The sequence below is a fragment of the Nycticebus coucang genome, chromosome 7 (assembly GCF_027406575.1).
Source record: "Nycticebus coucang isolate mNycCou1 chromosome 7, mNycCou1.pri, whole genome shotgun sequence".
NCBI classification, from domain to species: Eukaryota; Metazoa; Chordata; class Mammalia; order Primates; family Lorisidae; genus Nycticebus; species Nycticebus coucang.
The window spans coordinates 136,837,583-136,858,074 of NC_069786.1; the positions used below are offsets into that span (position 1 = coordinate 136,837,583).

The 20,492-nt window shown below is 55.4% G+C and overlaps 1 protein-coding gene across 3 annotated transcripts in view; it reads left to right on the forward strand.

Moving 5' to 3' along the window:
• CROCC2 (ciliary rootlet coiled-coil, rootletin family member 2) overlaps positions 1 to 20,492 on the forward strand; it is a 63,558-nt gene that overhangs the window by 17,088 nt on the left and 25,978 nt on the right. For all 3 annotated transcript variants that reach the window (XM_053597775.1, XM_053597776.1, XM_053597777.1), the window contains exons 6-19: positions 850 to 953; positions 1,515 to 1,712; positions 2,801 to 2,897; positions 2,980 to 3,069; positions 3,210 to 3,407; positions 3,689 to 3,867; positions 5,870 to 6,014; positions 6,384 to 6,530; positions 6,746 to 6,976; positions 11,014 to 11,207; positions 13,348 to 13,475; positions 13,765 to 13,934; positions 14,427 to 14,600; positions 17,729 to 17,842. In XM_053597775.1, coding sequence (XP_053453750.1) covers positions 850 to 953; positions 1,515 to 1,712; positions 2,801 to 2,897; positions 2,980 to 3,069; positions 3,210 to 3,407; positions 3,689 to 3,867; positions 5,870 to 6,014; positions 6,384 to 6,530; positions 6,746 to 6,976; positions 11,014 to 11,207; positions 13,348 to 13,475; positions 13,765 to 13,934; positions 14,427 to 14,600; positions 17,729 to 17,842 — 2,169 coding nt within the window. The remainder of the gene's footprint in view (positions 1 to 849; positions 954 to 1,514; positions 1,713 to 2,800; positions 2,898 to 2,979; positions 3,070 to 3,209; positions 3,408 to 3,688; positions 3,868 to 5,869; positions 6,015 to 6,383; positions 6,531 to 6,745; positions 6,977 to 11,013; positions 11,208 to 13,347; positions 13,476 to 13,764; positions 13,935 to 14,426; positions 14,601 to 17,728; positions 17,843 to 20,492) is intronic.

The window sequence follows — 20,492 nt, forward strand, 5'->3', positions numbered from 1 at the left end:
GCCCTCTGAAGGTAGTGTGGGAGCTGTGGGTGGGGCTGGGATAGGCAGGGAGAGGTGGGGGACACTGGAAAGCTTCTGAGCTCCCAGAGGTCAGCATGCAGGAGACTGCAGTGTGGGGACCGGGAAGGTGGTGTGGGGCTCTGAGTACCATGGATCTCACCTAGTTTCCTGCAAGGCTGGAACCACTGAGCACCCACAAACCCCCCATTCCTGCCCCCACCCCCGCTTCTTCCACACAGGGTCCCCACTCCATTAGGCAGCCTAATTCATCCTGCCTTTAATCAGCAGGTAGCTTCCCCATCTGCCCTCCTTGCTAAACTGCAGGATAACCCATTGGCAGAGCCTTCCTGCTGGCTTCTGTCCCCACAGCACCTTGAAGGTGCCAGGCCTCCACCTGGACATCACAGCCCTCTGAGTAAGAATGGCTCTGTGTTCTGGAGAAAGACAGAAAGAACTGTCCTCCTCCCTTCGAGTGCCCCAGCAGGGACCAGGTCCTGCTTCAGGGGAGTTCTGTCCCTGGGTAGGTCCTAGACCCTAGAGCTACTGCCCCCGCCCCCACCAGCATTAGGCAAATGCTGTGGGGCATCCACCACTATTCTCATGGGCAGCCCTGGTAGGAAACAGGTATGGGACTCTCCTAGGGAGGGACACAACAGTGTCCTCCTACGGGGAGTTGGGGGAGGTGGGCTCACTTGTCTCTAGGGCATGGGGCTTTAAGACCCGACAGGTGATACCCAGTCCACTTCCCCTCTCCATGGAGCCAACCCAGCATGGTATCTGGAAAAGATAGGGTTTGGGGGAGGCTGAATGGGCCCCAGCTTCAGGTAGACATGGGCCTCTTCCTTTCAGACCTGGGCAAGGGCCCCAAGGAGGCCCCAGGACTTCCTCCTCCTATGGAAACAGGCCATGGCACTCCGGACGCACCTGGCTGAGCTGCGCACAGCCACTGAGAGGTGAGTGCCAGCCACCCCACCTGGCGGTCATTGCTCCGTGTGTGGAGAGAAGAAGCTTTGCACTCTCAGTGAGGGACCTCTACAGTGCAGCAGGGCTGGCTCTGGGCCCCTTCCCAGGCTCTGTCATGGCCTCCAGATGGCAGGAAGGCATGGTGATGGGGCAGCGGAGGGAGAAGCAGCAGTTGCAAACATCATGGGATGCCAGGGGCGGGAAGTGGACCTCAGAGCAGTGATGGGGCACCACAGGGGCACTTGCCTGGATGGTGGTCCTGGAGTCAGTCCAGCTCCATGAGTGCCTCACATGGGCCTGTCCCGGGGTTGCCTCGATAGCTGTCGAGGCACATAGCACCCCATGTGCACACGAGGAGACTGAGACTCCTGCCTGGGCTGGCCACATCCCTGCCCACCCCTTCCCCGCTGTCCCCTGGCGTTCAACAGCCAGTCAATGCCTCAAGGGTAGGGGCTCCCTGTCAGGAAGGGGGGCCATGGGCCAGCCTCTCCCAGGCGGAGCCCAAAAATGGGTCCTGAGTCTCAGCAGTGGGTGCTGCCCTTGTCTCCCAGGGGTCTCACCGACATGCAGGCAGATGTGGCCAGGACAGCACAGTGTCTGCACATGGCCTGCCTGAACCTTGACTCCAACCTGCAGCTGTCAGCCAGCAGCACCACCAGCATCCTGGGGCAGCAGCTGCGGGACAAGGTTGGGGAGATGCTGCAGTTGCAGAGCTGCTGGGATGCAGAGAAGGTGGCACTCCAGGCCAGGTGCGTGCCCAGCAGCGGCTCACACAGGGAAGGCCAGAGGGGCAGGGGCACCCCAGCACCGCATGCAGTTGGGTCCCTGATGTCCACCTGACGTTCTGACACTGGAGACTTTCACTTGTGGGCAAGGGGCATCTCCTGAACCAATCCCCCTGGAGGGAGAAGTTAGCATCTCCCTAACTTCCAGGTTTTCAAGGATTTTCTTGGAGTTGGTTTCCAGGAGTGGAATTTTCAGGTCCACAAGCAGAAACATTCTTCCAGGGGTGGGGACTTGTCTTAGGTAAAGCATTTAAGAATCTAAGGCAGGCAGAGGGGCCAAGCACCCTCCTACCTCAAATCTGTGAGCCTCTCAGCACAGAAGGTTCTGGACAAGCAACCTATACCTGTCTCTTGAGGGCAGCTTAAGCAGAAAGCAGGGAGGCAGTCCCCCGTGAGGGCCCAAACTGCTGGCCATGGGCTGCATGGGGTCTGGGGCTGGTTTGGCCACAAACACCCTGCTGGCTGACAGGCACAACACCCTGCTCTACTCTTGGGGACCAACTGAGTCAAACGTTACCCATCCCAGCCACAGAGGAGCCCAGAGAGTGCCAGCCAGCCTTCTGCAGCCTGCAGGGCAGCGCCGCAGGGCCTGGGCCAAGTGATCTGGAGCCACAGGAAGGAAGGGAGACCAGGTGCTATGGGAGAGCCATTCATTCATTGTTAGACTGATGGTGATAGAAATATAGGCAGAGGGCAAAGGCCTGGCCCAGAGGTGAGCACACCATCTGCTGTGCTGCAAGGCAGGGCACAGAGAGCCTAGGTAGCTACTGGATGTGAGGCTGGAGAGTTGGGTCAGGATGTGGGCCTTGAATGCTGAACTCGGGGGCTGCACTCTACTCCTGAGACAGTGGGAGCCATTGAAGGTTCTATAGCAGGACAGGCATGTGATCCAACCTGGCACCAAGGCTCACACAGAGGGTAGCCCCAGCACCAGCAAAGAAGTCGATGCCAGCAGAAATCTGGACGATGCCAGGGTGCCTTCAGGGCCTGTGCCCGAAGTTCTGGACTTTGCTCTCTGCCCTACCCCACATGCCCCACCAACCTCTCCCCAGACTCTCAGAGCAAACACTGCTGGTGGAGAAGCTTATGGAGCAGAGCAGGCAGAAGGAGAGGACCATCGCTTCCCTCAATACAGATGTTCAGAGGCTGGTTCGTGGGGCTGGGAAACAGGGTGGCTGAGCTGAGGGTATCTGTCTACCTTGCTGAGGAGTCCCCACCCCACTGGCCACAGGAATCCCAGCGCACTGGAGGCCAGGCAGCAGAGGACAGCTTGAGGGATGAAGTCCAGTCTCTGCGATGCATTTTGGCGAGCATCATCAAGGTGCAGCCTGTCTGCCGTCCTTCCCAAGAGAAAGTCAGAGCTGACTCGCAGGGACCCTGGGACGGTGGAGATTGTGGGGCACCCCCCTGAGTCAAGGCTTTATGCTCTCCCCCTGCCCAACCTTCCTCTCTGCCTGGAAGGAGGCCCAGGCAGACCTGGAGCTGGCCTGGAGCAGCAGCACTGAAGGGGAGGAGCCACAGAGCCCATGGAGGAGCCCCCCACGCACCACGTCTTCCCCCAAGGAGGTGTCCCCATCATGGGCCCACCCCTCAGCTACCCTGGACCCCACAATGCAGTCTGTGCGGGCAGCCATCAAGAGGCGGCAGCAGCGGGAGCAGGTGGGCAGCTGCAGCCCAGGGGCCACCAGAGGCAGGACCATGACACTCTCCCAGCTAGGCACCCTTACAAAGCTTGCCCCTGCGGGCGGCGCCTGTGGCTCAAGGAGTAGGGCGCCGGTCCCATATGCCGGAGGTGGTGGGTTCAAACCCAGCCCCGGCCAAAAATCACAAAAAAAAAAAAAAGGCTTGCCCACAGCCTGGGGAGGTAGGAGCCTTGGCTGGGCTCTGTGGGCACAGGGTGCCCAGGCCAGAGGGGCTCACACCGTGGCACCACTGGGCAGGAGCTGCAGCTAAAGCTGGAGTCATCCCGGGCCGTGGTGGCCAGGCTCCGCAAGCAGCTGTCAGAGAGCCAGTGGAGGCTGCAGGCCTCACAGCGGCTCCTGCAGGAGTGGGCCGGGGATCGAGAGGCCCACGGGCTCGAGGTGCAGCACTGCCAGGCGTCCCCCATGCTACCAGGAAGGTGAGAGGTCTGGGAAGGGGTGGGGGTGATAGGGCCAGAACAGCCTAGCCCAGGTGCCCTCCCATGATGAGGCCTTCTGCCAGAAGAGAGAAAGGGCCATCCACCAATGAAACCTGCCCCGTCCAGACCTCCTTCACTCCTAGATGCACTGGGGGCACCCCACTCCCTCATCTGGGTCCCCCTGGGCTGCACCAGTCCTGGACTCCCCTTCCCATGGCTCAGACTGAGGACACCCACTGCCCTCTGTCTCCATTCAGGGCCCCACGGCCCCTGCAGCCCCCACACATCCCTCAGGCCATGCTCTGCCTCCCACCTCCTGCCTGGCTTCCAGATCCCTTTGTTAATCCTTCCACCTATCCCTCTGGGGGATTCATCCCTCCTCCTCCCTGGGTCTCATCCATCCTTCAACAATGAAAACCCCAACTCCCCTCCCCCATCTGTTGGGTGGCGCCTGTGCCCTCCCTGTCCAGTAGATCTAATGGCTCCAGGTGCATTCAGCCGAGAGGCTCTCTGGATGCCTCTGTGCAGGTCTCATTGCCCTGGGGTTGTTGGGATGAGGGGCCTGAGTTCAGAGTAAGAGGCTCTGCAAGGCTTCCCGGATCTTCACGGGATGAGAGGACAGGCTGAGCATGAGGTAGGGTGAGCCAGTGGGTCAGGAGGGCTTCCTGCAGGACACCCAGAGAGGGACAGGGGTGCCCCACCCCATGGGCCGACCAGAGCCGAGCAGAGCTGGCCCCCACCTCTGAGCACTCACTCCTCCCTGTGGCAGAAAACAGACTGTGACATCCTTTGAAGCCACACCTCTGAACCACACAGGGGTGCTGGGTGCTGACCCCTAGTCCCCTCCTAAGAGGCACAGGTGGGCACAGAGATGTGGGTGGATGGACCAGCCTTGCACAGGGGTGTGGGGATCCAAGCCAAGTGCAGGGATCCTGGGAGGCCAGAAGCCTAGAGGGTCGGGAAGGGCCTTCCCAGAATGGACCAGGCAGTGTACAGGGTGAGCTGGGGTCCCAGGGCCCCAGGGTGAGCGGCAGAGCCCATAACACAGAGGGGGCTGCCCTCTGGGGAGCAGGAAGTGGCAGGGCCACAGGAGCTGCCATGGGTGAGAGAGCACAGTGGGAATGGCATCAGGAGGCTGCTGGGGAGAGGCAGGTAGGTGGTGTCTGAAGGGGCAGGGGCCATCCTCAGGAGCCTTGGACATGGGGGCCAGGGTGGGAGGGGAGCCCTCCTATTCAGACGCTGCCATGGGTAGCTAGTGAGGAGGCCCCAGGAGTAGGCCAGACACTGAGCACAACTTGGCATGGGGTGTGTGGCGCCCTGAGGGTTGGGGCTGGAGCTCGGGAGGGCTACAGTCAGGGCCTGTCCCCTCCTCCCAGCAGAGCTCTGCAGAGATTGCTTGAGGGGGACCCTGTGTGCCTCTGGGCTCCCTCTGCACCCTGAATGTGTGTGGCCACCCTGCGCTCCTTCCAAACTCTCTTCCCTGGCTCCCAGGGATAGGGCACCTCTGGAGACAGCAATAGAGAGGCTGGGGGTGCAGAGAAGCCGAGCTGCAGACCAGCCTCCTGCTGCCAAGCAGATCGGCTGACAGTGCAGCTCTGCTACCAGTGGGCTGCCTGCTCATGGGCCGTCACCACCTGCCAGGCCTCAGTGTCCACCCATGGAATAGGGTTTCCCCACCAGCTTCATCTCAGAGAGTCAGGCTGTCACTTATGAGGCAGGGGGCCAAGGGCTCTCCAGGCCCTTCCCAGGCTGTACTGACACCCAGACGCAGATTCCCGCTCCTGCTTGGTGCCCTGCCCTGATACCAGTTGGCCACCTTGTGAGCCCTGCAAGGGTGAGCACCCCAGCACATGTGGCCTGAGGACATCACCCAGGCCCTCACAACTGCCCAGCCCTGCAGAGGACTCCACATTTCTTCTGGCCACCCTGCCCTGCTCGTGGGGCAGCCGCAGCTCATGCTGAGGCAACCTCATGCCCTCTGCCTTCTGGTCTTGGGCCTCAGTCAGGAGCGTCTGCAGCAACTGGAGGAGAAGGTCTCAGCACTCAGGAGGAAGCTGGCATGGGCCCGGGAGGCGCTGAGCACAGCCCAGATGCAGAGGGATGTCGTGGAGAGCGAGAGGGAGGGCCTGCGTGGGGCCTTAGCCAGGGTACGCCCTGTGCCCCTTTCCCTGACCACCCCAGCCTGCCCTGGATGCACTGACCTTCCACTTCCCTCTCTCATGTATGCCTGGGCCCTCCACTGTCACCAGAGCTCCCAAAGTCACCAACAGTCTCCTGTCCTCAGCCAGTGGGCTCCAGCCTCACCCCTGACCACTTGTTGCTCTTAAACCTATGGCCATGCCTGCTTCTCGGGGTCTCTGCCTGGGCCGCCCACCCCCTCTCCTGGCTGGAGCCCCAATACTCAGAGGCCACCTCATTGTCCCAGCCCTGGCCTCCACAACATGGCTCACTCCTTCCCTGGCACCAGCAGCTCTGCCAGGGGCCTGAAGGTCCTTCCCTGGTGTCCACCACCCCAGGCCGAGTCCAGCAACACTGACCTAGAACTGCTTGTGAGGCGGCTGAAGTCAGAGGGTGTGGAGCAGAGGGACTCCCTGGCCCAGATGGCCACCCTGATGGAAGGGTTCGCTCAAGACAAAGCTACCTTGAACCAGCTGGTCCTCCAGGTGAGATGATGGCCAGGTGGGCAGCTCTGCCCTGGGCCCAGTTTCTCCCACAGGAAAGTGCTGGTTCTCCTGGCCCAGACTTTCCCATTCCTGGACTGAGGCTACTCCCTAGGAGCAGATTTTGGAGGGGGGGTGAGGGGGCCTGAAGGAGGGTAGGTCTGGGCAGGGCTGCCCAGCCCATGGAGCTAAGGGTTCTCCCCCCCACCCCCCGGCAGGTGGAGCAGCAGCGGGACCAGCTGCAGGAACAGCAGACGGTGCTAGAGCAGGAGGGGGCCAGTGCCCAGGAGCAGCTAGCGCAGGCCGAGCAGCAGCTGGCACAGGAGCGGGCTGAGCTCAGGGGCCTGCAGCAGGCCCACAGGCACCTGGAGCAGCGGCTGGAGCAACTAGAGGGGCGGGTGGCCCTGCTTAGCCGTGAGAAGGCCCAGCTCCAGGAGCGAGTGGACCAGGTGAGAGCATCTTCCACACAGCAGGGCTATAGCCAAGCAAGGCAGTGGCTGTCCCGGGTCCTGCCACTGCTCAGAGTCCTGTGGGCTGCAATGCCATCTCTCCCACTTTCTGACTGCCCTGCTGACTGGTCTGTCCTGAGTGGGGCAGGGGAGAGGTAGGAAGAGAAAAGATTTACATCAGTCCTGTCCTCCCCACTTAAGGCCAGGGTCTGCCCTTTCCTTCTTGTCTCTCCTTGTCCCACATCCACAAAGCTGAGCTCTCCAACCATGCATTCACCCCTCTTTTTTTTTCTTGAGACAGGGTCTTGCTGTGTTGCCCCAGGCTAGAGTGCCCTGGCATCATAGCTCAAGCAGTCCTTCTGTCTCAGCCTCCCAAGTAGCTGGGACTACAAGGCATCTAACATTACACCTGGCTAGCTTTTCTATTTTTAGTAGAGATGGGGGTCTCGCTCTTGCTCAGGCTGGTCTTGGACTCCTGAGCTCAGGGATCTTCCAGCCTCAGCCTCCCAGAGGTGAGGCCTCACCTCCCAACAAGGTGCTGGGATTGCACCTTGTTGCCCAGCCACATTCCTGTGTTCACACATTCCCAATCCAGCTACCTATTGTTGAGGTTTGTCTCAGTGGAGAATTAAACTGAAGTCGTTTGGGTCTTTTCCAGTCTGGCCTTATCTGTGTATGTGAGGCCTGCTGAGTCACAAGCCCCCAGTGCCATTCAGATTCATGCCCATGTCACACCTGGGACAGCACAGCCTCTTCCATTTTGAGACTCTTTTTATTGCACTGTAATCTACTTTCAGCCACACCAAGATCAAGACATGGAACGCATCCTTCAGCCCAGAAGGTCCCCTTGTGCCCGTCCAGGCACCCCCTGAACTCCCTGCCCCCAGCCCAAGCAGCCTCTGCCTCAGTGTGTAGCACTAGGGACTGTTTACACCTGTTTAGAAGTTTCTTGTAAATGGAGTCATGCTGTACGGACTCTTTTGCATCCAACTCTCTCTCGACTGTCTGTGAGATTCAGCCATTCTGTGAAACATACCAGTAGTCATATTCCATGTGAATAAAGCACATTTGCTTACTCATTCACTTGTTGTTGGACATCTGGCTGTTTGGGGTTTAGGACTGTGATGGACAAGCCTGGTATGATCCTTTCTGTACAAGTTATTATATTCATATGCACTCACTCTTCTTGAGTAAATACATTAGAGCAAAATTGTGGACTCAGGCCTGCTGCAGGCCCCTCACCTAACATGTGGAGCAAAATAGTGTAGGTAAGTGTATGTTGATCTTTATAAAAAACTGCATGGCAGTTTCCAGAGTGGTTGAATCATTTTTTTCTTGCTGCCGACAGTGTAGGAGAGTTCTAGTTGCTCCTTGGCCTTCTGAACAGTTGGTATTATCTGTTTTTATTTTTTGCCTTTTCTGTATGTGTTAAGCTGTATGTTACTGAGATTTTATTTGCATTTCTAGATTTCCTTCCTCAATGTGGTAAGCACACATTTTTATGTGTCATTGGATATATGTGTGCCTTATGTCAAGTATCTGTTCAAGTCTTTTGCCAACTTTTTTTTTTTTGAGACAGTCACACTTTGTCACCCTCAGTACAGTGCTGTGGCGTCACAGCTCACAGCATCTTCAAACTCTTGGGCTTAAGTGATTCTCTTGCCTTAGCTTCCCAAGTAGGTGGGACTACAGGAACCCGCCAAAACGCCCAGCTATTTTTTTGTTATAGTTGTCATTGTTATTTAGCAGGCCCCCAGGCCAGGTTCAAACCCACCAGCGCCCCCGCATATGTGGCAGGTGCCCTAACCACTGAACTATGGGTGCCGAGCCTTAGCTGCCAATTTTTGTTCATATTCTTAATCCCTCAACCGGATACTGCTCATGAATTGCAAATATGTATGTAAAAAAGCAATACCATTAAAAAAAACAAGATAGGATAGAATCTCAGGCTTACCTCTGGGTGTTTCCTCCCCTCTCATAGCTTAGCATCTCAGGCCCCTGAACTCCAAGTTGGGTCTCCTCAGTCCTATATTCCCGCCAAGACCTTAGACCAGGTTCCCAGCCTTTTAGCAAAAGTGTCATCCTGGCTCCTGGAACCCAGGCCCTGTGCCATCCGTCCCAAATTCCTGCTGAGACCTTAGACCAGGTTCCCAGCCTTTCAGCAAAAGCGTCATCCTGGCTCCTAGAACCCAGGCCCTGTGCCACTTAGGATTTGGCACATACTTTTGGGGGGGAAATCTGCGGTAGGATTTCAGGCTCACTGTGATACATTCCTCTCAATAATCCAGACCCCGAACCCACTGCCTTGACATCGTCCTGATGCTGTGAAGCAGATTATGGGGCAGCTTGTGGTGTGGCTTCCTAGTTGCTCTGAGTAGGAGGGTTGGTCTTCAACTGTCACCTGTGCTGTTATGCAAAGCAGAAAGTCCCAGTATTCACTTTTGAAGAATATTTTCACGGGGTACAGAAAACTAGGATGGTCATTATTTTCTTTCAAGAATTCAACAAAGTCAGTCCATTACCTTCTGGCTTCTAGTGCTGCTGTTCAGAAATCAAATGTCCGTGTTATTGTTACTCATTTCAAGGTTATGATTTTCCCCCTGATCTTTAGAAATATTTTTCTTTAGCTTTGGTGTCCAGAGACTTTACTAAGATGTATGTAAATGACATTTTCTTTTTTAATTATACCCTGGGATAATTAAAATCTATAACTTTAGGTATTTCATTAGATTTGGTAGATTCTTGGCAAGTGCCTGCTCCCTCCTTCTGAGACTCAACTTACATACGTGATGCACCTTTTTACCTTGTCCTGTGTGTCTATAAAGTTCTTTCCTGCGCTTTCCTGACTTTTTCCTTTATAATTCAGTATGAATATCCTTCTGTGAGCCTTCCAGATCAGCAGTCCTCTCTTTTATCCTGTCTGCCCTGCTACTGAGCCCATCTATTAATTTATTAATTTTGGTTGTTGTATTATTTACATTCAGTATCCACTTCTGTTGTTAAATTCCACTTCTTGCCATCCATCTTCTTGAACGTACCAATCAGCTATTTTAAAGTCTGTGTCTGATAACTCCAATATCTGGATAGCTGACAGTGGGAAATCTATGTCTTTTTTTTTTCTATGTCATTTTCTATGCTTGTATGTGATTTTCTGGTCAGGTGGGTTCGTCCCTTGATAGCCCCAGTCATGCTGTATAAATGCTGAGTGTCACATATGAAACGTTGTAGAAATAATTTGAGAGTCATCCTGATGCCATTCTTCTTCTAGACAGGATTTACTTTTGACTCTGGGAGGCAATGAAGGTAGGAATGATCCCTATAATCCAGTGATTGGGGTGATTTGTACTGAAGCTTAGATTTTTATGAGAGGTTATCTATTTCTGACTCATCCCTACTACTGGAGCCAAGCCTTTCTCTGAATAAAACTCAAAACTTGGGATGTTTATCAGAGCTCTCTGCTTTGGTGGCTCTGAACTCCCATTTTTATACTCCTAAAGGCCACAGCACTTGAGAAGCTCTCCTTAGCATCTCAGCTTCTCCTCCAAACTCTTAAATCAGCAGAGCATGGAGGAGAAAAGAGACCCCAGCCGCTGGGCTCCCTCCTCCTGGTCCCCCTCTCTCCAAGACCTTGGCTCCTTCAGTCACAGTTCCCTGTGCAGCTCTCTGAGGCTTCCTACATATTCCAGTGACATTTTTGTGATTTTTTTAATGGAAGAGTCACCTTCATTGTCATTTCTGTGCAATGTTTCCTGTCCCCTGGACACTTGAGGTCCAGCAGATGATACCATTTAGATTGGCAGTTGGCTCCTACCTGGCAATGCCCAGTGCAGCAACATCTCCATCATGGGTACAGGAGTGGACGTCCTCTCTTTTGTAAAAACACACATACACTTCTGATGTCTGATGTGCCTTGTGTCCACCCAATGCCGTTCTGCATGAAATCACTTCTTCTGAAGCCCTTCTTGTCCCTCAGCTGGCCCCTCCATGCCCTCCTGCTCAGTTTCTCTTCGCTGGACCTCCCCTCCTACTTCCCTCAGGTCACACGTGGGAAGCAGGCCCTGGAGGAACAGCTGGCGCAGAGCCTGCAGGACCAGGATGCCCAGGTGGACACTCTACAGCAAGTGCTGCGGGAAAAGGATGCTCTGTCTGAGGAGCGGGCCCAGCTGCTGGCCACACAGGAGGCCCTGGAGCGGCAGCGCCAGATCGTGGCTGAGGAAGCAGCTAATCTGAGGTACCCCCAAGGCCTGCTGACTCGGGTGTATCCATGTGGCCTCGCCCTTGGAGAGCCCACAGTGTGGTGAGGGTGACACTCGTACAGCGATGTGGGACTGGGCATCATGTTAGCACATGTGACAAGGGTGGGGCAGAGCATCTAGAAGAGGCTAATCCAGGGGGAGCCCTGGGTTGACCTCTCGGAGGTTGGAGGCTAGTTGCAGCCAGTGGGAGGCAGATGTCGAAGGTCTTTCTCAGAGATCTGAGGCCCTCAAGGTGAGCCAGCTTCGGGTATGCTGGATCCAGGTACGCCCACGGTGCCCTCAAGACCCTGCCTCCCCTTCCTCACTGCTGCCTGACCCTGAGGGGATTTCGTTCCCAGGCAGGCTTGCCAAGAGAGGTGGCTAGATGACAGTGGCCACTTGGCTGCCTCTGCCAACAGGCACCGTGCATCGTTTTCCCCACAAGGCCCCAGAGGTGCTGCCATCGTCCACCTTGAGCTGCTTGACATCCCTGAGCAGGTTCTGGGAGCCAGAAGCTGCAGAGCTCTGGGTTGCTTGCCCATCCCTGAAGCCAGGGCAAGGTCAGCCCCAGGGAACCATGAGGCCACGAGTGGGAGCAGAGTGAGCCCAGGACCATAAGGGGCAACTTCTGAGGGTTGAATGTGGTGCTCACAGGCCAGGAGGACAATAGGTGCCTGTGGGCTGTTGCCTGGTGAACTGAACTGGTGCTGTGGCGTCTGTGGAAATCCCAACGCTAGAGGTTTTCTGCGCCTCAGTGGCCCTACTCAGGAACATCTAAGTATTTTTGTAGAAAAGATTTCCTTCGGGAATTACAGAATCCAGGGGTGTGAGAAATCTGAGTCCCAGATTGCTTGAACTTCTTTGCGGGCCAAACCTCTCTTCCAAATACAAGATCTAAAGCCGGCTTCTCTGGGTTGGACCCCTGGGTTGAACCCTGCCCATGCTCTCTCCCGAGTCCCAGGTACTCAGAGGGCCATGGTTTGGCAGCCCCTTTCCTCTTGCAGCATCTGCTGCCCAGAACACTGGCCTGGCCAGAGCCCTCAGCAGCCTAGACCTGTCCCTGCAGCTCCCTGGGCTCAGCCCTGACCATGGACCCAGGGCCCTACACACAGAAGCCCTGCAGCCCCCAGAGTCACAGCTGGCTGACCAAGATAGCCAGCCAGGCTTCTGGGTGACAAGGCTGCTGGGAAACATGTCCCGGAGCCACATCTGCCTGGCACACATTCTAGGTGTCTGTCTGCCCGGCTGCATGGGGCGGAGGGTATAAACACTGCAGTGTAAAGAGCTTTTGGGTGTGTGTGAGGCCCCACTGGCTCCACATCTCCTGAGGCTCCCACACCTCCGCTTACAAAGGGGACACAGCTCTCCAGGTCCTCGAGCCCCCACTCCCGGGCCCTAGCAAGGCAGCAGCACATGAGCCCTTCTCTTGGGGTAGAGTGTGGCCCACCCATCAGGCAGCCAGGCAGTGGGGGTTCCTGCCAGCCCCCACCTCATGCAGCCTCACCTCTGGCTGGAGCACCCTATGGGCTGCCAGGCCTCTGTTCAAATGTATTCAGATCTGTTGATCTCTTTATTTTTGTCTTTAGGCTTTTGTGTCTGGTTTACAAATTTTAAAATATTCTTTTATATTTTTTCTACCATCTTTATAGTTCTGCATTGTTTTGTTATGTGCCTTTTTTTTTTTTTTTTTTAGAGACAGACTCTCACTTTATGTCCCTCTTGGTAGAGTGCCGTGGCGTCACACAGCTCACACCAACTCCAACTCCTGGGCTTAAGCAAGTCTCTTGCTTCAGCCTCCTGAGTAGCTGGGACTACAGACGCCCACCAAAACGCCCAGCTATTTTTGTTGTTGTTGTTGTTGTGCAGTTCAGTCCAGGCCGGGTTTGAACCTGCCACCCTCAGTATATGGGGCCGGCGCCTTACCAACTGATCCACAGGCACCACACTGTTACTTGCTTTTTTAATTCACCTTTTTATTCCATCTGAAATGCATTTTTATATGGAATTTAATTCATTCTTAGAGATTCAGCTGAATGAGATGCCCTCCTGACATGCTGTTCACTAGCCTGGCCGGGGCTCTATGCTGTTCCTCGCCACAGGGCCAACAACTCACCTATTGTTGGGTGCTCTCTGCAGGGCCGAGAGGGACTCCCTGGAGACCAGCCTCTTTGAGGCCCAACAGAAGGCAATGCAACTGCAGGCTCGGCAGGAACAGCTGGTGGGAGAAGCCCAGAGAGCTCAGCTCGCTCAGCAGGCCTTGCAAGGTGCTCCCCCAGGCGGGTTCCTCTGCTTCACAACCCTACAGTCAGCTACGCAGGGGGCCTAGAGCTTGCATGACTGAACGAGTTGGCCACCCCAGGCTATGAGGAGTAAGCAGGTGCCCTAACCAGGCTGCTTCTGGCATTGGCCCGAGGCTCTGCCCCATTCCCTGTGCCCCACCCCTGCTCAGCTCACCAGTCCCTGAGCCTGGCCTCTGTCACTGCATGGGGTGCTACAAAGGACATAGGGGTCTGTGTGCACAAGCTAGGCCCCAATACACATTTCACCCCACAGAGGAAATGGAGCAGCTGAGAAGCGACCGGGAGGTCCAGGAGGAGCAGCTGCAGCAAGATGTGGTTCGGCTTCTACGGCAGGTGGCACAGCAGAAGCAGGATGCACAGATGGCCCTGGAGAGCCAGGCACTGGCCCACCACAAGGACATGGCACAGCTCCAGAGGGAGAAGGTCTGCTCCCCAGAAGCCCGTGCTGCTTGCTGGGAGTCTACCAGGTCCCAAAGAATGGCAGAGCTTTGGCAGGAGGGGCTCTAGGAGACAATGCTCAGAGGTGGAGGAGCCTGTACCAGGGGAGACTGGGCAAGGATGTGCTCACCCTTCACAGTTCAAGGGGGCCTTGAAAGGACCAGACGGTGTTGGTTGACCTGGCTACAGTCTGAGGCTAGGGCTGGAAGGGGCCTTGAACCCTCTGGAGCCCTCCCATGGGTCCCTGCACATCAGTAGCACTGTAGAGACAGGAACAGCTCACAGACAGATACACATGGGATGGTGGCTGCTGAGGCCCAGAGAGACTCTCCTTGCTCCCACGTCTCTGTGGGGAAGACAAGGAGGTGAAGTGGACCAGACAGCCCCAGAATGCCTGGGCCAGGTATCCCTCAGGGCTGCAGGTGCCAGTGGTCGCACGTTCCTTGACCTCAAGCCCGCCCCTTTCCCTTTGTCCAGGAAACCCTGAGTCTAACCCTGGCAGAGGAGAAGGAGGTGGCCGCATGCCGGCTGGAGCAGGAGAAGGAGCTGGTGGAAAGAAGTACATCTGAGAGGGAGGCTCTGAAAGGGGAAATTCAGAAAATGAGGCAGAAGCAGGACAGGAGCCTCCAACGGGAGCATGAGATGCAACAGGTGCCGGGGGCGCTGGGAGGCAGGTTGCTCACACCCACCACACCTGTGCTGTCTGGACCAGCCCAGGGCAGCATGGGACCACAGCCCAGGCAGGCACAGCCTTCCTCCATCAGTGCTATGCAGCTTTGGTCTTCCATAGCAACCCTCATGGAAAGACACCCACCTACCTACCCAGCTACCCAACTACCCATCCATCCATCCACCCACATAACTACCTACCCCTTTCATCCATCCATTTATCCACCCACACATCTGTCTATCCATCCATCCATACACCCCCTATCCATCCATCCATTCATCTACCCACCTGCTCATTTGTCCATCCATTTATCCATCAATTCATCCATCCACTCACCCACTCAACTATCCATCCACTCACCTACCAATCTACCCATGCATCCATTCATCCACCTACCTACCTATCCATGCAGCAACTCAACTATCCATCCATCATCTACCCACCTACCCACGCATCCATCCATCCACCCACCCATATATCTATCCTTCTATCCATCTACCTACTCATCCATCCACCAATTTATCCATCAATCCATCTATCCATTCACCCACCCACACATCCATCTGTCCATTTATCTACCCATCCATCCATCCATCCCCCCACCTACCTACCTATCTCATCCACCCACCTACCCATGCATCTATTCATCTGTCCATCTGTCCATTCACCTACCCATCCATCCATCCATCCATTTATCCATATATCCATCCATTCACCCACCTACCTACCTATCCATTAATCTACCTACCCATTCATCTATCCATTTATCCACCTACCCATCCATCCATCCCTCCACCTACCTGCTTATCCAACCATACACCCACCCATCTATCTGCCCATCCACACATCCACTCATTCATTCATCCATCCATCCACTATCCATCCACCCACCTCTCCATCCATCCATCCATCCACCCACACATCCATCTATCCATATACCCACACATCCATCTATCCATCCATCTGTCCATCCACCCATATCTCCATCCATCCAGCCATCTGTGCATTTCCCTGTCCTTCCATTCACTTGTCTATTATCCATCACTTGCTGGAGTAGCCATTCTGCTTTCCACACATCCAGCTATCCACCCACATATATGGCCATACACACACACACACACACACACACACAATTCTCCATGCACACAGCTAACCATCAGTCTTTTCATCCATCAGTTCACTTGAACATCCATCCAACTATTCATGCATCCAACCATCCATCCACATGACTACTCCTCACTCATCTGACCATTCATCCATCTATTCACCCTTCCATTTGTCCACACACTCAGCTGTCATTCACCCATGTATCTGACAATACATCCCTCCACTGGATCAGCCAGCCAGTAGTCCAGTCATCCACACATCCAATGTGTCCAACTCACCTGACACCAGTTCAAGCATACAACTATCAATCACCCTAATCATCCTTGTATCCAACCAGCTGTTGAGACTCAGACACTGGTCCTATAAAAGCTACCCTCAGTGTCCAGGCTTTTCCAGTGTGCCTCAAATGCCAAGTTCAGGTGATAGGGAGCCACAGGACGTTCTTGAGCAGGGGTGATCTAACTGGGATTGGACATAAGAGGCTGGGGCCAGGGAGGATGAGGAGAGGCTGAGGTTGAGCAGACCCAGGCAGAGGAGGTGATGGGTGGGTCAAAGACTCTTGGGATGTAAAGTCATTATTCTCACTGGATAGATGAGAAAATGGACTTGGGGGAAGCAACACACCTGGGGACATGGCATGGTCATTCACAGACCCATGCAGACCCTCATTTCCCTCCAAGTCCAACTACTTGGCTAAATTGCCTGTTCTATGTGACTACAATTGCAACTTCCCAATGTCACACACAGCAGAGAGAGGGGAGCTCAGTCAAAAAGGAGATCAGGCTAGGAAGATGAATATACGCCACACACTAGCATGACCATGGTAAGTCATCCCCTGGGTCATGACACAGAAGGCCAGGTCGGTGGGCAGTTGTTGCCAGGGCAGCTAGTGGGGCTTTCCTGGGATCTCTTCCCAGCTGACTTTCCTTCATTTCACAGGGCCTGTGCAGAGAATAGGCAGAGCAGAGAAGTAGAGCCAGGGATCCGATGGCCCGCTAGGTAAATTCCATATGCCTTCTGAGGAAACTGTGATGTCTTCAGTCACAGACCAGTCCTCAGAAGATCTTATTTCCATAGCAAAGAAGAGAATTCTATGTGAAGCAAGACTCAAAGAAATAGAATAGCCAGCCCAGGGGTACCATTTTTACTTTGATTCTCCATTTATTACCTACTAAGTATGAGTTTGACTTGCTTGGTTCTATTTGCAAAGTGAAGCCTTCACCCCCAGAGATTGCCAAACTTCCATATTTGATGAAGTTTTCTCTAAAATTTTAACAAAGACTTTCTTGCTATATCTAGGAGTGAGAGCCACATGGGGAAGAGGCAAGGCCAGTGAGGGGCAGGTTCACAAAGTGCTAGAGGTGCCTCAGGCAGAACAAACAAGCTCAGGCTTGAGGGAGGGAGGGGACAAGGGGGAGCATTGCTTTTAAATATTGTTTAAAACAGAATACCAGCCAAGCTCTGTGGCTTAGGCCTGTAATTGCAGCATTCTGGGAGGCTGAGGCAGGTGGATCGCCTGAGCTCAGGAGTTTGAGACCAGCCTGAACAAAAATAAGATCTCATCTCTACTAAAAACAGAAAAATTAGCCAGACATTGTGGTCAGCACCTATAGTCCCAGCTAGTTGGGAGGCTGAGGCAGGAGGATAACTTGAGCCCAGGAGTTTGAGGCTGCAGTGAGCTGTTATCATGATCATGCACTCCAGCCTGGGTGACTGAGATCCTGTCTCTAATAAATAAAAAAATAGTGCCTCTTAACCTGCACTGGGAGGAGCAGGGTTTTGGACGGGGGCAGGAAGCAGAAGTACACTGTGAGGGGCTGCCCAAGCACAGACATGGAGGCAGGACACTCTTTGACAGAGTGGGCCCAGGACTCAGGGCCCCACCTCTGCTCCCCAGAGGTAGGGATGTGGAAACGAGCTGCTGTGTTGGGGCAGGGGCTTTAGCAGTCCACATTCTGCTGTGGCCTCCTCCCCTGAGCCTCCCCGACTCTCTCACATCCAGGCTCTGTCTCTGAAAGAAGCTGAGCTCAGCCTGCTGAGCAAGGAGCTCTCCAGGACCTCCCAGGAGCTGAAGCAGGTGCGGGAGGAGGCCCAGAGCCGGCAGCAGCTAGCTGAGGTGAGCCCCCACACCACTAGCTGCAGGCACAGCCCTGTAGGTGCTGGCAGACCCCACAGGCACAACCCTGCTGCCAGTCCTAGTAGCATGTCTCCCTCCATCCCCACCAGCTGGAACCTCAATTTCCCCTGGTCTCTCCAGGTCTCCTGCTGAGGGGCACACTGTTTCAATGGACAGGAAAGCCTAGAGTGAACCAGAGCTCTGTCCTGGTTCCTGCCCACAGCCCTGAGCACCAGGACTCCACCTGGCCCATTTGTCCCTCAGACTCAGGGTTGGTCAGAAACCAAAGAGGGGATGGCTTGACTCGGCCTGGGGCTGCACACAGTGTAGTGGCAGCGAGTGGGGTAGGGGTAGAACCCAGGCCTGTGACCCCTGACCATACCAGCCCAGCCCTACCTGTCTGTGCTCTCAGCTGCTCACAGAAGAACTCAGCGGGGAATGGTGAGCACAGCCTCTTCAGCCTCTTCAGCCCGACTCCCTCCCCCCAGGGAGGTCCTTTCCAAAAGAGAACTGAAGTGGAGAGGACTAGCTGCACCCAGAATAACCCTCAGCTGGAAAGGACAGCCACAGAGTCCTGAGCAGGGCCAGGAAACCCCCTAGCAAGTAGCCACCCCCAGCCAGTGAATGGAGGTCCTCACATTCACAGGGCTGCTGCGGGTGGTCAGCTAGGGTCACCAGGGTCCCCTGATTCCTCATCCAGAGCCCATGTTTGGGAGGGCTCTATAGAGGGGACGCTGGGACCTGTGACACCACGGGCAAGGCCAGGCACCCACTGCTGTTGCCGGCAGGGTAGCTTCTGACCTCCAGAGCACAAAGGCTTCAGTCCACATGTGAAGTGGTGCCAAGCCCCAGGTGGGTGATGAAGAGACAAGGGCTCATCATAGGGAGGAGGTGGCCCGAGAGCTCAGGAGGGGCCACCATGGGCTTAGGGAGTCTGAGGAGGGCTGTTTGCAGCTGGAATCAGGACTGCTGTCCTCCGTGGCTGGTGGTGGACTGGGCCTGAAAGGACACAGGTGGGGATGGGCACTGGGCATGGAGGGACACCCTTGAGGCACAGGGGACACAGCCCTTCCTGGGGAGCAGGTGGGCCCAGGGGTGAGGCTGGACCCAGGCCCTCTCTGACCACACACAGCTTGCTTGCTGGACCCACACCTGTCGTCCTTCCTGGCCATGACAACTGCAGGGAGGTGCTCCCCACTGTGGTACTTGTTTGCTCATTTTTAGCCCAAGAGACCCCTTTCCGCCCTGGTCTCTAGGGTGTTCCCAGCCCTAGGGACACAAGGTCAGATGTTCCAGTAGTGTGGAATGAGTGACTCAGTTTGTCAGCACCAGAATGCCGGCTCACTGCAGGCCTGGGCTGCAGAAGTTTTGTTTGTTGCTGACTGCTGGGGAGGTGTGAGCAGGCCGCCTGGCTGGGGCCTTGTGAAACTGCTCAGTTGCTCTGATGGCCAGGACTGGGGTTTGTGGGGAATACCCAGGGTCTCATGCAGCCAGAAGGGTCTTGCAATGAGAAGTTGGCTACCAGGGTGTGTCTTCAGCCACTCCTACCTGACACCACAAATCAATTCTTGGTCACCTGAGCAGGGAGCCCAAAGGAACTCCTGATGCCCTAGGAAAGTCTTGCCAAAAACTTCCTGCTCACTCCTGGGAGCCCCCACCCTTGCTCTCTCTCTTCCTGCCCAAGGCCTGGATGGCCTGCCCTGGGCACAGGCCAGGAGGGGTCTGAGGGGCCCCAGGGACAGAACTTGGCATCAGAATGGATACTGCACCCCTCCTGCCTCCCAACCCCTGTCCAGCTGTTCCCTCAGCCCCACCCTGTAGGCAGGGAACCAGGAAAGCCCACAGAGACTTGGCAGCTGAGCCTGCAGCTTGCAGAGGGATCTCCTCGGAGCCAGCACTGGCTTCTGGAGCCTTCTTTTGTGCTGGCCCTGAGTCTGCCCCTGGACTCAGGACCAGATCCACCAGCCAGCTGGGCTCTATGGGGAGCTCATCAGGGTTCTTTTGCCACCTCAGCTCAGAAAATGGAAATTAAAACCGATGAGAGGGTGGTGCCTGTAGCTCAAGCGGCTAACGCACCAGCCACATACTCCAGAGCTGGCGGGTTCAAATCCGGCCCAGGCCTGCCAAACAACAATGATGGCTGCAACCAAAAAGTAGCCGGGCACTGTGGCGGGCGCCTGTAGTCCCAGCTACTTGGGAGGCTGAGGCCAGAGGATTGCTTAAGCCCAAGAGTTTGAGGTTGCTGTGAGCTGTCATACCACAGCACTCTACCCAGGGCTATAGCTTGAGGCTCTGTCTCTAAATAAATAAAAATAAATTAAAAAAATAAAACCGATGAGAGGAGCAGGAGAGAAATGCCACCCAAAGAACACCAGTCGGGAGATGATGTGAAAAAGAGCCACCCCGCCGGATGGGCAGAGGGTCCTCCCAGCAGAGTTGCTACTGCCACCAGGACTCCCAGCTGGTGCCTTGTCCCCGAGGCCCACATAGGGTGTCCTACAGCCCAGCCTTGCTGAGCACCCACCATGGGCAGTTCTGGGCCATGCTGAGACCCCAGAGCCACAACCCAAGATGACACTGGCCTGTCCAGAGAGACAGCAGGACAGTTTCAGAAGGGGTGCAATGATGGCTCCTCTGCCAGGAGGAGGCA